General features: G+C 42.1%; 1 protein-coding gene across 3 annotated transcripts in view; it reads left to right on the forward strand.

Moving 5' to 3' along the window:
- Nucleotides 1-2,463: 2,463 nt before the first annotated feature.
- anp32a (acidic (leucine-rich) nuclear phosphoprotein 32 family, member A) overlaps nt 2,464-18,472 on the forward strand; it is a 54,658-nt gene continuing 38,649 nt past the window's right edge. For 2 of the 3 annotated variants that reach the window (XR_010020182.1, XM_063066147.1), the window contains exon 1: nt 2,464-2,624. Coding sequence is in view for 2 of the 3 variants with exons in the window: in XM_063066147.1 (XP_062922217.1) it covers nt 2,571-2,624 (54 nt within the window). In the remaining variant the exon portion in view is untranslated. The remainder of the gene's footprint in view (nt 2,625-18,472) is intronic. The other variant, XM_063066146.1, reaches the window with a different exon arrangement.

Here is an 18,472-nt window from a genome sequence, read left to right on the forward strand (position 1 = left end):
ACAACACAGTACATATAACTCACACACAACATATAAAGTAATATTGCCACAAGTAAATTAACAAATAATATGTTCCAGAAGATTGACATTTCTAATTGTCAACACTGAATGGGTTTACCAATTAGCTGATTACAATCCATTTAACAAAATTAAATTTTGTTTGGTCAAGAGTTGCTTGTTTCTAAAGTAGATTTTTGTTTTCAAATAAAATGAGTAATCACTGAATACTTTTTAAATGTGTCTAAATCCAGAACATTAAAAACATCTATTTTATAAAGCTATAAATCCTTTAAAACCATATTATTAAAAATTCAGTTTCAACCTTGTTTTATTCAGATTTAAGGCTTATACAATTCTTTAGTATGCGTTGAAACGCTGCTTTTACATTAGTATTGTAGGCCTGCCATTTCCAAAAAATTAAGGTTATTATGTATGCCGTATTATAAAACAATTTCTCAAATCTCAATAGCAGATTCACTCAATGTCAGTGTGCAAGAAAAACAACATATTTGAAGAGTGTAATTGCGTTTTGGAATGAAACCAACTCGTGTTAAAATTAACACATTTTGCATTAAACTATATTATTTTAATTGCAATTGCAATTCGTGCATTTATAAAACACTATCAAAATACAAAGCACAAGGATGAAGGTTGCACCATCGAACACAAGAGCGGTCAATGGCTGCTAGAGGGGGGGTTGCAGTAATGCGAATACAGTGCATTGTTGAGACAGTTTAAAGAATAGCTTAAACCCTATCATTTGCGCACACGATGCACGCAGTCGCTGGCAAAACAGCAAAACTCGGTCGTGGGGCCGCCTGGTGACACACCCCAGCAGCCGAAAAAAATTTGAGGAGATTCGCGCAAGGAATTAAAAAAACATTGTGTGCAAAAAATATAACTCCTAAAGGGGTTCGTTGCAAACTCCAGCTGTCGCGAAAATTTGGCAAGAGGACGCTCTCATTGTAAATCATTAGAGAAAATGATTGAATTGGGCTTTTGTCTCTGCTGTTCTGTAAAAAAACAAATGCACGTTTGCAAAGACAGCCATGCCGCGTTGCAGCAGACTTAGAAACTGTTGCGCAGTTATTCGTTCTCCACCATTGTGTCTCTAGCGCGGCAATGGAGCTTGGCTGAGAGCGCCCATGAGCAGGAGGTAAAATCACTTGATTTATTTCATAACTTGAATTAAGAATCGCAAAGGTTTGCATTGTGAAATTCGCTTTTTTATGCTTTTTATCGGTGCGAGCAAGATGGCGCTGGAGTGGACACGTGACCTGTTGTATTTTAAGTTTGTTCCATTTGTTACCGCGGGATTCGACCGTCCCTTCATTTGTCCCGCCTTTTAACTCGCCGGCTTTTGGCTCTTTCCTGCTGTCTATCATTGTCCGCTAGCTGATAGGATGACCCGCATGTCAATCAGGGACGCTCCTTTACCATTGATCGTTCGGCACGTCAATCACCCAAGTGAAATTTGGTGTTCATTTTCTCCCCTGCTGTGATTTAAAAATTGAGCGTGACGCACATTAAAATTTTATGCGCTTCATTTGCTCGTGCATTATGTACAATAGTTGAAAAAATTGTACAGATGGCGATTTCAATAACCATTTGAAATTTGCACTTTTTAAAGTATTTTCACAATGATTGGATAATAAGGTAATTTTTTTGCATGCTAACGAAGAACCATAGAAGGACGTTGACTTGTATTCCTCGTGACATGACAATGCCCTTCCATTTTCTTGTGAATATGCGACTGGACGTAAATGTTGTGTATTTTAATTACTTGCATTAGTGTGTGATGTTTTATTTCCATATTTTAAGGATAATTTGACAATTGAAAAAGACACGTGGTTGCATTTACGCCTCCACCCCCAAAATAACCCCAATGTTAACGGCAAAACTGGGACCCATAAAATGTAAGATTTCAATATTGGGTTTCTATAATTATTTATTCCGGTATAATGTTGTTTTCAATCTCGCGTGTTTCTCGGGTATAGGTATGCCATATGCAGAACTTTCACCGTAATGAACTTAAATTATTTCTGATTGCATTACTTTTTATACAACAATGCTGTATTTTATATACCTGTCGACACTTGTTCGAGTTTAGCATTGGTAGATAATTGCTTGAGCTTCGGTTTAAAAATCCAGTGTCAGGGGGACGCCGGGCTTTTGTGAAATAAAAACGACGGGATTGTCCCTCTTTACAGCCATACGAAAGGACGCCATTTGTGACCATGCCTCCTCTTCGGCTGCGAATGGGCTATTTAATGCACCTAGAAAGCCTGTCTGCAACCCAGCTTAATAGTTCTCAGATCCCGCCCGCGACGACTTCACCACTTTAGCTATTTGTCTAAACCTGGCTCGATTGTCTGTCATTGGATCCGATTGGCCGGTTATCGGGTCCATCAAAGCTGTTTTCCCACCCACCGTTTGGAGTAGTTATCAAGTTGGGTTGGCTGGACGGTGTAGTGGCGTCAGCTTGTATTGCAAGCAGATCTCTCCCTGTGTTGAACAGCGTTTAGTCACCAGCGTTGTCTTCATATTGTAAATCAGCCTTGGTGGCAAAGATGGATATGAAGAAAAGAATTCATTTAGAGCTACGGAATAGAACGCCCTCAGATGTAAGACTGCTTCTCTTTTAAGAAAACTTCTCGATACCTTAATTTTTTTTTGTGGAGCGAAAAATAGTTGAGATGGGGGTCGTGTCTGTTTATAAATTTCCCTCACCTACCCTTCCAGCAATCTTGCTGCAAATATGCGTAGTATTTCATCTTTGTTTTAAAGTATGCCTGTTTTATCTGCTTAATGTTTTGTTAAATATCAAATAGAAGTAGCAGGGATTGTGAATCTCAGTGAGGCTGGCAGGATTGGATGAAATGCACCGAGTTTTGCAAGAGTATATGTGAAACTGATTACTTAATATTCCTGAAGCTTCGCAAACTTTTCTCCCATTTTTGACAGTGGAAGGTTTGAAGTTCGTACAACGTGTAAAAGAAACTTGAGATGCAGTAAATAATTTCTATCGGTGATCAAATAGGGAGAATGGGGAGCCATATTTGCAAATTCATAGTCATGAACGCGCCCATTCTCGCATATTTTTCTATATTATAAAATACTATATAATGAACAGCGGTCCAGGTTTGAGAGGGCGATGTGGTCGATGCTAATCTCTTAATGGATTTTGGAGGTTTTTGTAGTTTCTGGTTCTTTTTAACTTTGGAAATCTTTAGAATAAACTAAAGACCTTGTGGTGGGACAAAAATAGTAGCTGTTTGACATGAATCTGCATTACGCGCGCATGAGTGTGGATCGTTTTTGATACTGTAAATATGTTTTAATTACGCTGTGGGGATAGATTTATGAAGCTGAAGCGAGCAGGTTTCCCCTTTCAGTAGATTATAAACTCGAGTAACCTCGACTGAGACCAAACTTGTTTTTTCCCCATACTTTTAAGATCAGATTTTGAACACTTTTTAAAGGGAACTGATATGCCATTTAAATTTAAGAGTGTAATTAGAAGTATAATTACGTAGAAATTTAACCAGTGAGGTGGAATAACAGAATTATTTTTCTATACTTGGCGATTCCTAACTTGGCTGGTTGCGGGTGATATCTAGAGGTTTACAATAGGAGGGAGGAAACAGAATAGATTTGCATTTCCTCGATTGTTGTGTTTGTAACGTTGGTAGTCATCGAGAAAGGGGAAGGTGATTTTATTAGTTGATCTTGCAGTTTATGGCTTTAGTGTTTTTAAAAGTACTGTCGTCTGGGACAAAGCGGAGATAAATGCAAGTGCAGATTTTTTTTAAGAGGGAGGGAGAGTCTGCATCGGTCCGTGACAGAGCGGTAACTGTGAAATCGGGGCCAACTTTGGAACTTTGTACCGCGTTGGCAGGATCTGATCCAGCATTAGTAGGACGGCCGCCATTTTACTGAGGGCTTGGGAAACAAGCGAAGAATATAAATACCACGCGCCTTGACCGTCTTTCTTTTCTTACGAAGCGGCCGTGAAAGAGGGAGACTTTTAAAAACATGCGAATTTCGTGCTCCCGCTTGGGCGATGGTGCAGCCGGGGAAAGGTAACGGGGAAGAAATTGCAAGGACAAAAATACAGTAAGGTTACGTCATTGGGGAAATGGAGCCTATCAGCTCTTTTCCACCGCGAAGATTCTTAACAATTGGCAGATAATTCAGAATCAACTCTTCTGGAGAGCAAACGTGTTCACTCTTTTGCTGTGGGGTAAAAGTGGGGGGTGGGGGGGAGAGAATCAACATTTAGGAGCCGTTTAAATGAGAGATGGGACTGAGAGAGGTGGGAGTGGAGAGAAGAATAAAAATCGAAAAAATAATTATTAAAAAAAAATCAGTCCTGGTTTAAAGTTTGCCCCCTAGGTTAGCCCCCGGCTGCCATTTTGTTGTGTTGCCTACCGTGTGGAAGGCGATGTAGCGATTTGTTTGTGCCGAACGTTCCAAATTGGAATTTGGAACCCGCCGGGGATTCCATCGAACTCTGCAACTTCGCAGTGGCAACATTCGCGTTCTCTCGGTGGTCACCGGGGTCCTCCCTTCCCTCTCCTCCCGGCGCCGGAGGCTTGGAAATGCTCATTATATAAGCAGGCACAAGATTTTTGCGGGCGTGTGCTTTTCCTGTCTCAGGCATATTATACGAATTTTTATTTATATATTTTTTTCATCATCCCGCGGTATTGCGATGCAGATTTGCTGGTTTGTGTCCAATTAATGGACCTGTTTGGTATAAGATTTTTTGGCTGTTATTTTGAGTGGCGAGGAGAAGGAGATAACATTTATTTTGTAGAAATGTGAATCTTGGCGTTACTTACAGTCTTGGTATGATACATACGTGAGGCATAATTGCACGATAGTCCCCTAAAATAACTTCACCCATATGTGCGCTTTTTTTTCTGCGAGAGCTCTACTCCCAAGTTTTAAACTTGCGTTCAAAGCAAAGCGATTGTATATTTAATATGCATACGATTTAGAGTTTGTATTTTGATACATTGGCCCGTTCAAAGACAATTGAAGCCAGTTGAGCAATGAAACCTGTATTTTTGTTTGTTTCAGCAATTAGGTGTTAAAATGTAGCACTATGCAAAATTTCCGTTGCTGGTCTGAGTTGGGTACCCCTGTTTGTTCAGTGATTTTTGTGTTTCTTTTTACGTCCATTTGGCTTGTGGGTTTGCCTGTATACAAGAGTCATGATTGGTGACATTCCGTACAGCATAATGTGTGAGTGCCCATGACCTTGACATATGTGGGTAGTGCGATGATTTCGCTTAAGATGGAGTTGGGATACAGATTTTTAAAATTAATGCCGCAAGTAGCTCAGTACGTCAGTCAACGTCGGCGGAGAGAGAAGTCCAGTTTAAGTGTTGGCCGCAAAAACTTAATCTTGGGTTTGAGTTGCGAGGAGGAGTAATTTAGGTCACTGCAAAAGGCCTCAGCAGATGATAGTGGGACATAGTGACTAGGTTGATTTGGGACTTCGGCTGATTTTAACATGATTGTGGAAAGAGGTGCTTAAGAGGACAAAATAAAATTCATTATCTAAGTATGTAGATGTTGCCATATACCAGAGATTCATTTTCTTCCAGACATTTACAGGAAAATAAAATACAATAGAATTTATGAAAAACTATACATAAAGACTGGTGCAGAAGGAACAATGTGTAAATAAAAAAAAATACTGAGAACATGAGTTGGAAGTGACTTCAATCAGTTCAGAGTTGAGGTGAGTGAAGTTAACCAAGCCTGGTGGTTGAAGAGTAGTAACTGTGAACCTGGTGTGGGACTCGAGGAATCTGTACTACCTTCTGCCTGATGGAAGTAGTGGGAAGAGAGCGTGGCCCTGACAGTTTACTACAGATGCACAGCGTTCACACTGATTACTGAAGGTCCATTTTTATAACCAGCACAGTTCTCCATCGTAGTTAGCATTAGAAAGTGAGGGAAATCGCTAGGGTGGGCAGTGACTTTCTGTGAGACCATTCCCTGAAGGGAAGAGGAGACATCTGCTTTGTGCTGTGCTTAGACTGGGTTCTGAGAGTGAAAGGTTATTGTATTAACTGTCCCATCAAGACTTCTTGTTATCCCACATTCTTTTAGATTTAGACATTTCATTGGCGTGGGAGATGAAATTGAGATCAAGATTTCAGGAGTACAGGTATTGCTGCTGTAATGTTCTGATTACAGGATTTTGAGTGGCAAAGTAGTGCCTGTATAGTTCCTGACCTCTGTGGTGTGAGACAGTGTAAGGACGTAAAGCAATAGGCCATCTGGTCAGTTCCCCCCCACACAGCCCTCCGTAATTCTATCATCCGTCTGCCAAAATCAACCTCTCCACAATCAATCTGGTGGAGCTCCTCTGCACCACCTCCAAAGCCAGTGTGTCCTTCCTCAAGTAAAGAGACCAGAACTGCCCGCAGTGCTTCAGGCCTCACTGACGCCCCGTACAATTGCGGATGTGGTGGTGGTGCCATGCACCTGTTCGTTGGCATCTGGGCACTAGAAGTTGTAAGTGCGAGTGGTGGTCGGCACAGTCTTGTGGGCCAGACGGTCTGTTCCCATGATGCACCATTCTACCATGCTGTAACAGAAGTCTGGATGGGTCACAGGTCACTCGTCAAAATCCTGTAACCGCCAAATGTTACCGCAGGAACTCGTGCTCGGAGCAGCCCACGGTTGTTGTCACGCTTTGGGTGCCAACATAACGCCCATAACTTCCCGGCCCTAACCCAGTCGCAGCAATGTGCATTGGCTGCAGTGAGTTACCCGTCATGCACTGCCATCTTCCTTCAGTGATACGTAGCTCATGCTCATGGAGCGTTCCTTGTCTCTCTGCTGCTTACAAAAATGTCAAGGAGGCCATTCAGCCCATTGAATCTCTCACCGTGTCTCGGGCATCCCATTCACCATTCAATTTCCTGCAACCCATTTCTTTCCCGTTGCCCACCGGTAGCAAGTCAAAGCCATGGGTCACTCTGAAATTGTGTTGGTGTAAATGGTGGCTAATGATGTCTCATGGTTACTGGTTGCAATGTCTCTGACCCCTTTCAAAGTTTGAATTGTCCTGATTGGATTTCTTCTACTTTTGTGGTGTATGGCTTATTAATGAAAAAGTTTGTACTTTGATATTCAGAACTGACCCGCTGAGTTCCTCCAGCGTGTTGTGAGTGTTGAAATTCAGAACTATTGTTTTTTTCTCTAAGAAACCTAAATAACAAATATCAGAGTTGGGTTGTACATGCATACTTTGACAGTACACGAACCTTTGAACTTCAAAGAATAGGTTTGAAGATGACACTTGAACATTGTGGCTCATTGCATCGTGAACAATTCTTACTGCTGTCTGTTTGTATGTTCTCCCTGTGTCTGGGTGGTTTCCCCCCCACAGTCCAAAGATGATGTACTGGTTGGCAGGTTAATTGGTTATTGTAAATTGATCTGTGATTAGGCTCAGATTAAATTGGGGGGGGGGCAAAATGGCAAGGCCCAAAGTGCTGTAAGGGCCTATTCCACGTGAAATTTAATTGGTGTAGGTTGTTGCACAGACTGCTTATTATTTATTGTGTTGTACGTTCCCGTTATTTGTGAAGGATTGAAGTTAGGCTATTGTGAAATAGGAATACGTCCTGATGAAGGGTCTTGGCCTGAAATGCTGACTGTTTATTCCCCTCCATTGGCTTGCTGAGTTCCTCCCGTATTTTGCCCAGGACTAGGAGATGGCTTAGTAAGATGGAATGTCTTGAGCATTTTGATTGTACACGACCATTCCTCTGTTGGCTCTCAGCTGCCAAGCTTTGGAATTCCTCCTAAAACCCATCATCTATGATCCAGTGGTTGTCATGTGTTTTGATGTTTAACAAGGCTTTTGTTAAAATTTTATGGGAAAATTGAGTCCTTTGCTCATTGTACCACACTAAACCCAGATTATAAATGTGAGATATCCACACTTCAAATGCTTATCTACCAAAATAATTAAATCTAGCGTCTTTAAGTGGTTGGATTGGTGACCTGGTGTGGACTGTGGGTACTTCAAGTGAGTTTCTAATTCAGCGGGGCACTATATGGATGTTTTGGCTCGAGTAGTTTTGAAGTTCAGTCACATTATACTTGGAGGAATAGAGATGGTCTGAAGTGTGTCGTCATATTTGGATGGAATGTTGAAGGATTTTCAGCAGGGAATATACAGCAGTACAGCTCAGGAACAGGCCCTTCAACCCACAGTCTTTGTGCCAAACTAAACTTAATCCCTTCTGCCTGTGCATGATCCATCTCTCATTCTCTGTACATTCATGTGACTAAAAGCCTCTTGAAAGCTTTTATTCTATCTGCATCCACTAGCCAACCTTGCCAGTGTGTCCAGGCGCATACTTACCTCTGTCTTAAAGTAAAAAAAAACAACTTGCATCACAATTCCCCTTTTAAGTCTTACACCTTTCAGTTTGAAGCTTTGTCCTTTAGTACTCAGTGCCTCCACCCTGAGGGAGAAAGGTTCTGACTGTCTACTGCATGTATGCCTCTTGTAATTTTAGAGACTTCTATTATGTTTTCCCTCAGCTTCAGATGCCCCAGAGAAAATAATCCTTGTCTGTGCAACCTCTGGAAGTAGAGACCTTTCAATTTCAGAATCAGAACCAGGTTTAATATCACCAGCATAAGTTGTGTAGTTTGTTAACTTTGCAGCAGCAGTACATGATAATATAGAGAAGAACTGTGAGTTGGTGTTTCCTGATGACAGCAATAAGAAGAGGGCAGGTCTTGGATGGTGAGGGTCCTGTATGATGGACGCTGTGTTTTTGAGTCACTCCTCCACGAAGATGTCTTGGATACTGTGGAGGCTAGATACCCATGATGGAGCTAGCTAATTTTACAGCTCTCTGCAGCTTACTTTGATCCTGTGCAGTAACCCCCCCCCCGCCATACCAGACGGTAATGCAGCCAGTTAGAATGCTCTCCACGGCATTAGTGGCAATATCTAGTGCCAGTAACGTTACTTGTTAAGCTAAAACTTGAAACAACAGCCTGCTCCCCTTGCCCCAGTTCCACTGGTGTGCCTGAAGTATTGTTGTGGCTTTCCTGTTTATGTTTTTCTCGCATTTGGGTCTCTGTCCAGTTGGAGTGAAAGAGTTGCCCAGAGCCGTTTCACTGGTCTTAGATCAGCATAGAATTTGGAACATTGCTCTCCACTAATCAACGTTCATTAATCTCCATTTTTCTGGGTGTGCTCAACCTTTCCTTAACTCTCGGATAAAAATTAAGTATCAACTCTGTTGGCCAAATACACATTAGGAATTTGCTGTGGTGTTTTGGTGTGACTTGCAACAAACAACATTCAATAGTTATATAAAAAAAATAAGGTTGGAGGTTGAAATACGGATACAGAATAAGATGTGCATAAATACATGCGTGCCCTCATGTATTTACAATGTAAGATCCATCACCCCTACTGGGGTATAGGTCACCGACAGCAGCTGGCCAGGGTCCTCTGTCGCGGGCCAGTCTTTCGGGCCATCCACAAGTGTGGCCCATTGTGAAGAACCCATCCTTTTCCAGGGAGGAGGGCTTTTGAATTTCTATTTGTGTTTCTGTAGCTCTGGGTTTTTACGGGGTGAGTAGAAGATTCCCGTTTGCCATGTAAAGAGCATTATGATGAGTGGATTTGGAGAGGATGTTTCCTATGGTGTGGGAGTCTATAAGACCAGAGGATGCAGCTTCAGAACAGAGGAACTTCCATTTAGAAGAGAGATGTGGAGGATTTTCTTGATCCAGAGGGTGGTGAATCTGTGGAATTTGTTGCCACAGACAGCTGTGGCACCAAGTCGTTAAAGTGTTTTTAAGGCAGGGGTTGACAGGTTCTTGATTCTTCAGGGCATGAAGGGATACTGGGGGGAAGGTGGAGGCAGGAGATTTGGGCTGAGAGAGAAAATAGATCCTCCATGATGAAATGGTGGAGTAGACTTGATGGGCCGAATGGCCTAACTCTGCTCTGTCTTAGGGTCTTGGTCTTGCAAAAGGTGGCTTAAAGTGTTTACAGTGCAGTGACTGAGGTAGAGACACGGAATGTTTTGGGGGGGGGGAGAACTAGAATGGATGCTCTACCTGTAAGAAGTGGAACGGCTTATAGAGCTACTGCCTTGAGGCTCCAGTAAGCCTGATGTGATGTGCTGTGTAGAATTTGCATGCTTTCCTTGTGTCTTTTGGGTGCGCCTGTTCCCTCCCCATTACAAACGTGTTCAGGGTGGTCGGATAACGGGAGTGCGGGGGTGTGGAGAGAGTAAAGTATCAGTGTAAACAGGTGATTCCTGCAAGAGGGCCACAACCATGTCGTAGGGTTTGGAGGCTTGCAGGCCTCAATGACCCGGAGAGGTAGAAGAATCCACCAGTGTTTCAGGTTGGGGGGTTCAGCTCGGGGGGTTCAGCTCAGGGCCAACAGCCCTGACTGGTCAAAAAACAACTGTTACAGAAACAGCAATGAATAATCCTATGGAGAATTTTCATGGCTGCCCTAAACACCAGCAATGTAACAGAAAGAAAACAGGTGCTTGCTGGTCCGTGGGTTTTCTCTGTGTTGATTAACTCTGCGATCTAAGTGAATGGTTTCACGTGGTAGGTAGCCCAACATCTCTGCCATCTGCCAGTTGCCAAGAAACTAGTCCCCATCCCAGCCAGGTGGTTGTGCTCTGATCACAAGCAGATGCTTTGATTTCATCCGTTGAAATCAGGAGTCAGCTTGACCCCGAGCTTTGAGAAAGTGATAAATCCTTTATGAAACAATTTTTTTAAAAGAAGTGTGGCGAAAAAGTGCAGTCAAAAAGAGTGTCGCTGAAGTGTGAAATCAAAATCCTGCGGCAGACCAGCAGATGACTTGGATAGAGAAACAGTTAATGCTTTGGGTTTGTGCTGCAGCCCCCACTTCAAAACAACCAATATCCTCCCAGCTGCCTTTGTTGACTTCTTCTCTAGTAGTTCAGCTGGATTGCTGTAGCTTCTATTCATCTGAATTTCAAACACAGTTTGGAGGTGGTAAATAACAAATTCTTTGTCTTAACCCACCCCCCTACTCTGCCCGCCCTTAGCAAAAGATTCGCCTCTGACTGGATTTTTTGAAGTTTCTTCCTATGAGATTGTTACAGTGACTAACCAAAGTGGTTTTTCTCTAATTTCCCCCAGGAGTAATTGCGAATTACAAGCCTTCAATTGAATCTGTTGTTAGTGGTGATGAACTTCATAGTGTCAGTTCTGAATTTGCATAGTCTTGATTAAGTTGTGTGGGGTTGGGGGATTGTGAATAAAAGGCTGTTTTATTGCTTGGCAAATTCCACTGTAGTTTTTTTAAAAAAACTGAAAATTCTAATACAAACCCACCACAGATTGTCAAATCTTTTGAGGATTTTTGTGAAGCATTTTCTAGATTTGTGATCCACGAGGAAATAACCAGCATCCTTATTGGAGTCGCATTAATTGATGTACTATAATCCTCCGTGGGCATCAATTAGATTTTTAAAAATTATTTGGAGCTACAGTACGGCAACTGGCCCTTCTGGCCTAACGAGTCTGCGCTGCCCGATTATGTCCATGTGACCAATTAACCTACTAACTTGTAGGTCTTTGAAATGTGGGAGGAAATTGGAGAAACCTACAGTCACACGGAGATAGCAAATTCCTTACAAGCAGTGGTATAGTTGAACCCAGGTTGCTGGTGCTGGGATGGTGGTACTCTTAATTGCTATGCTTGTGTACTTAACGCAAGGTTCAAGGCTTAAGAAGAGGAACAGGTTAAATTAAAGCTCAAATTCTTATTTTGCCATGGTATGATTAGATGTGGGGGTTTAAATAAGTACCTGGGATCAACAGACCTTCAAAGAAAACTTAGTAATGGGAAGGCGGAATAAAAGGAAGATTCATGTTCAGTGAATGGCTAGGGAGATGCAGTGTGGGGGGCAGTGTAAGGGAGGGGGTATGGGACGTGAAAGAGGTGAATTGGGCAGAAACGTGATATTATTAAAACCAATAAAGCTGATGAAAGGCCAGGTAATGAGGTTCAAGTTTGAGTTGACCCCCATTAGTGAAGAAGGTGAGAGCAGTGAGCCAGGGGTGAAGAGTTTCCCCATTTGAAGACAAGAAGCTCAAGGAGCATCATCTTGTCTGATCAGGAATAATACATCCCTCAGGACTTGACATTGAATTTCAGCTAACTAAAGTTCAAAGTACACCTGAAATTCATCTTCCACACAGACCGTCACAAAACAAGAACTATGGCACTAATCTGCCCAAAGGAAAACAGCAAAACGCCTCCCCCCCCCATGCAAATGGCAACAAAAAATAGTGAAAACATAGACTATAAAAACACAAAAGGCACGTTTCGGTCCAGTTCAGTTCAGTGTTCATTATCTGCAGGCTGTCCCGATTCAAGTGTTGCCCAAAAGTAGTAACCAAAAAGAGCAATCAGAGCTAGAGCACATCATAAACATGAGAGTTCAAATCTACCATCCGATTCGATTAAACCTTGCTACAACACCATGCATTGTAAAACTGGCCCATTTGGATAAATATCAATCACCTGTAAATGGTTAAACCCTAAATGGCTTTCTCTATTGATGCTGTCTGATCTGTACCTTTTTATTTCGAACTTCTAGCATCTGCAGTTTTGTCTCCCTCCATTCCAGCAGCATCCTTTCCTTCTGTTTTTGCGGGTGATAGCGATCTCGGCCGACTGCCCTGAATGGGGGTGTTCTTGAAGTGGTTACCAGTCTGTGTCTGGTTTCCCTGGTGAAGAGGACAGAAATATGCATGTGCTTCATCAATTGAAGTAACTCGTAAATTTTCCATGGAAAGACTTGTTCAGCCTCTAGGGTCTAAATAACATAAGTGAATAGACCTCAGAATGCAAGGATGTCGCCTTAGAACAGAGATGAGGAATTTCTTTAGCCAGAGGGTGATGAATCTGTGGAATTCATTGACACAGACAGGCCAAGTCATTGGGTGTATTTAAAGTGGAGGTTGATATGTTCTTGGTTAGTCAGGGCTTCAAAGATTACAGGGAGAAGGCAGAAGAATGGGGTTGAGAAGGATAATAAATTTTCCATGATGGAATGAAAGAGCAAGTTTAATGGATTGAATGGCCGAATTCTGCTCCTATAGTCTGTCTTGTATTATAGTTAAGTGTGTTTTGATAAAAGGAAATGATATGTTTTAGCATTATCCTGAGAGTACTGGAAACAAAGGTGTTTGGGGGGGCGGAGTGAGGACACCATTCTGTCTAGGGGGTTCCCAGCCTGGAGTCCATGGACCTCTCGGTTAATGGTAGGGGTCCATGCACTAAAAAGGTTGAGAACCCCTGTTCTACTCAATGTGTGGAACAAGATTTTAGATGGAGGAGGGTCTGAAATATATGAAATCCCATGGGCTCATTCGGGAGGGTTTCTGGTGAACTGGGACAATATTTCATTTCTACTTCAATTTGGATGTTCATTCGGAATTATTTTGACTCCTGGGAGGGATGATGGAACCTCCTGATGCCGTCCTATCTGTCTGTGAGTAAGAGAGCAGGGAATGAGTGGCAGACTTAAACTGTCTCCATGGAAGTTACTTCATTGACTGAGATAAATAAATTATAACTCGCGTGTTCTTTAAAGTTGTCACTGCTTTGTAAGAAACTGGCTGTATTCTCATATGCAGTGGTTAAATCACCTCATAGAATGAACTAAATAAATTTCATTCCAAGTATTTTATGCTGCAGGAAATTTTAACTTGAGATGTGGCAAAACTGTGGGACATGTTGTATCTTGTGCAAGACGGTACCATGCCACTCAGTGCTAGATGTGATGGAATTTTGATCTAGGTAATGTTTTTGGAATTTGGCCAAGTAATGATTGTAGAAATGTTACCATGAAAGGAATGATCGTGCTGCACTGCCTCATTATTGTTTTGCTTTGGAAGAAATTGTGGAGCTCTTTACCTTGTGGACCAGAATCCACATAGAATGTGACCTGTGCAAAGTGAGTTGGCCACCCTTTTCTTCAACCTTCCAGCATCTGCAATTTGTGTTTCTCAGTTCTAGCACTTTTCTCTTCTGTTTTAATTCGCGTTGAATTGGCATCTCCCTGTGGTTAATGAGACTTCACCATCCTCTCAGCAGACACCATTGCTTGTGAAGTTTAAGTCTTTCAATCTCAGCCCTATTCACAGACACCCCTTTGATTCTCACTATTTCTCCTATGGCCACTGGACATACCTGATGTTTCACTGCCCAGTTTTGAAAACAGTCGTTAGGATGTGTAGGGTGAAATGTTAGCTGACTGACTTGCTGAGAACTTCCAGCATCTTCGATTCATTCTTCTGAAAACTAGTCAGAAGACTCAAAACTTAAACCACCAAAGATCCCAAACTGGACCGAGTATAGGGCACTCAACATTTTTGTCTGGAACCAAACGAAACATTTTAAGTCATGGAAAGTTCTGCCCATGAGAAAGCAAAGATATTTTCAGTAGCAGTGGGGAGAGATGGTGAGCATAAAGATCTTAAGACATGGGAGCAGAATTGGGCCACGTGGCCTATCGAATCAGAATCAGATTTAATATCGCCAGCGTATGTCGTGAAATTCGAATCTGCTTTGCCATTCAATCGTGACTGATTTATTATACCTCTCAACCCCATTTTCCTGACTTCTCCACGTAACCTTTGACACCCTTATTAATCAAGAACATATCAACCTCTGCTTTAAATTTACCCAATGACTTGGCCTCCACAGCCACCTGTGGCAATGAATTCTTTGGGAAAAGAAAAAGGATGTTATTCTAGCGAGGCTGTGTTCTCTGATCCTAGATTCTCCCACTACTGGAAACATCCTCTCCATATCCACTCTATGTAGCCCTTTCAATAAAAGGGGTTTTAGTGAATGAGGATGCTGGAATCTGAAATATCTTAAAAAAACAGATTGGACAGTATCAGTGGAGGAAGAGGCGAACAAAGGTTCTTTCACTTGATTTGACTGGTTTGATATCACTAAGACCGATAATCCAAAATCATCGATTTAAGTGTGAATTCCTGAGGGCTGTAATGTTGCTGGTGAGAAGATGTGTTGGAATTTCTTGAGCTTCTATCTGGTTGAAGATGTAACTTGCTGAAGGATGGCAAATTAACAAAATGAGCCTCTGGAATCTTTGTCACCTTTTGTGGATTAAGCAGAAATGTTGTGCAGCGCTGCCCAATTTCTTCATTGTAGTGGAGTGGCAAATGCACTACTCTGAATTCACTTTGTGTTGCTTCACTTGGGCTGGTGGAAGGGGATGAAAAGGAAGATGTTAAAAGTCTTGCAATTGTACAGGAGGGTGCTGTAGGTAAGGGGAAATTACCCACACATTCCCTGCGCCTAATAAAGTGGACACTATGTATGTTTGTGGTCTTCTGCAGCTGTAGCCCATCTGCTTACAGTTTGATGTTTATTCAGAGAAGCTTTTCTGCAGGTGAAGACGTTTTGCTGTCGCCTTCCAATCAGCTTGAACCAGTCCTGCCATACTCCTCTACCCTTTTCCAATTGCCAAGGCATTTTTGCCCACAGAACTGCATCTCACTGGATGTTTTTGTTTTGTATTTCGTGCCATTTTATGGAAACTCCATAGAGACTGTCGTGCATGAAAATCCCTGGAAATCAGAAGTTTCTGAGATACTCAAACCACCCCATCTAGCATCAACAATCATTCTATGGCCAAAGTCGCTTGGATCACATTTCTTCCCCCATACTGACGTTTGGTCTGAACAAGAACCGAACCACTGTCCATGTCTGCATGTGTTTATGCATCGAGTTGCTGCCACTTGATTAGCTGATTAGATATTTGCATCAATGATCTGTGTACCTAAGATAGTGGCCACTGGGTGTGTGTTAGTGATGATAAAAGAGTAAAGTGGAGGGAATCGTCTATTGAGAGTATTGAAAGTGAGTGGGGGTGGAGGAAACCCAGAGACAGTTAATACTAAATGCAGTTTAAAGAAAATAATTTAAATTGTTTATTTCACTTGCATGAATTGCAACTTGTATATTTTTTAAAAAATCACCAAGTACATGACTTATGTGTTATTCCAATAAAGGTTTAATGTTGAGTGACATAGATCTAAGATGGATATCTCAAAAGCATCGGACTAATAAATTTAGATTACTAAGCAATGACTTGAAGGAGAGGGGCAACTGTCGAGTCAGGAAGGAATTTGGGAAAACATACTGGTGTTAGATATTCTTCAAGCAGCCCAAAATGAGAGAGCGTAGACTATGGGAAGGCTGTAATGTTGGAACAGTTTAGAGTTGGGTGAAGAAGTCAGATATGGACCTGATGCTGTTGTCAGACTGAAGCTTGTGTGTCACTAAACGGTGACAACACTGAGTTACAATTGTAACAAAATAGAAAGACCATCTATCAAGGGTGAAAGTGCTTTTACTGCTTCAGAGGAAATATCCCACTGGTGAAACAGGCAATGGTTTATCTTTAGCCTTTGTGACCTAACCTGCCAGAATATTAGTTTCCCTGGACTTGCACTATCTCAGCAAAGGGCAATTTCCTGAGAAGCCCCCTGTGACCTTGGGGATTTGTTGGAGCAGGTGGTGTTTTTGTTCAGCTAGATTTGGGTTTGATACAAATCAGACTTTTAGCTGGTGGCAAGTGTCCCTTGTGAAACGTTTGATGATCCATTTCCTGCTGGGTGTGAGCTCCGTCCCAGACAAACGCTGGAAGAAGTCGCAGGAGGAACCTTCACTTTACTCCTCTGTTTGGGACTTGGCGGAAAAATACTTTCAGTGTAGTTTGACTTAAAAGGGACATAAAAAGGTTAGCTGTATTTGCCATATGAACTTTGAAACACAGTGAGATGGGTTGAATGCATCAACAGCCAACAGTGTGAGCATGCGCTGGACCAACCTGCAAATGTCGACTTACATTTTTCTAAGAATGTGGGAGGAAAGTCAAAGTAAAATATATGATCAGAGTGCATACATGTCTCCACATACGACCCTGAGATTCTTTTTCTTTTGGGCATAATTAGCAAATCTATAGAACAGTAACTGTATACATGATCAGTGAGCGGCAAACTGCAAATGCAAATATAAATAAATAGCAAAAAGTAATGTCTATGAAATAACAAAATAAAGAGTCCTTATAGTGAGTCCATCGGTGGTTGTGTGAACACCAGAAACAGAATGAGTGTTGTTACCCCCTTTTGTTCAGGAGCCTGATTGTTGAGGGGTAGTAACTGTTCTTGAATCTGGTGGTGCGAGTCCTGAGGCTCTTGTATGTTCTATCTGAAGGCAGCAGCGGGAAAGGAGCAAACAGAGGAGGCCCACATGATTGTGGGGAGAACATACAAACTCCTTACAGACAGTACTGGGAATTGATCCCTGATCGCTAGCGCAGTAAAGCGTTAAAACTAACTCCTGTGCTACCGTGCCATTTGTACTTTGCGCTCTGTCCAGCCTTTTCTGCACCACGTGTGCTGCGTATTCGTCTGTCGTTGGTTTGTAGACCCTTCCTTACAACCCCAAGTGTCAGCTACTCCGTCTTTATTTCACAATATTTTCGACCGAGAGTTAGTTTGTGGGGAACGCAGACGTGGAAATTGTTGAAGGAGTGATTGTACAACGGAAGCATTAGGGCACATTGCACATTATTGGTTTCCCTCGCTTACAGTAATGGGAGGATGTACTTGGAACCTGATTGGGGCGGCACAGAGACGTAGCACTTACTTTAATGCTTTACAGCACCAGCAATCGGGGTTCATTCCCTGCTGCTGTCCATGAGGAGTTTGTACGTTCTCCCCGTGACAATGTGAGTTCCCTCCGAGTGCTTTGGCTTTGTGGGCATGCTGTGTTGGTGTTGGAAGCATACTGACCAGCAGAGTCCACTGTTGGGTTGGTCGTGGACACAGCACTTTGTGCTGTATGTTTCAAAGTATGTGTGACAAATAAAGCTAATCTTTTTTTTGAAACACCTATGAAATTATGAATACTTTGCGGTCATTTAATCATCCTGAGTATGAAAGTGTCCTCTATCTGAACTGATTAAATTAATGTGGGCATAAAAGATTGATTGCTACACTTGGTATAGGATTCTAAAAATTAATTCAAAATAAATGGGAACTAGAGTGGCCTCCTTCAGTCTTGGGAATATTTTCTGCATTCAACAAGGTTGGACTCGTATATCTTCAAAACTTCAAGACATCTCCTTTTCTGTTCAATGCTCACATTAATTTCTGCTACTAAGAAATAAACCTATTTCTGCTTTAAGCATACACTCAGTGGCCACTTTATTAGGTACAGGGGTGGAATCTGGTGTGGTCTTCTGATGTAGCCCATCGACATGTTGTGTATTCATCAGTGCTCGTCTGCACATCACTGTTGTAATGTGTGGTTATTTGAGTTACTGTCCCCTTCCTGTCAGCCTGAGCCAGTCTGGCTATTCTGGTC

This window comes from Mobula hypostoma, chromosome 13 (genome assembly GCF_963921235.1).
Source record: "Mobula hypostoma chromosome 13, sMobHyp1.1, whole genome shotgun sequence".
Taxonomy (NCBI): domain Eukaryota; kingdom Metazoa; phylum Chordata; class Chondrichthyes; order Myliobatiformes; family Myliobatidae; genus Mobula; species Mobula hypostoma.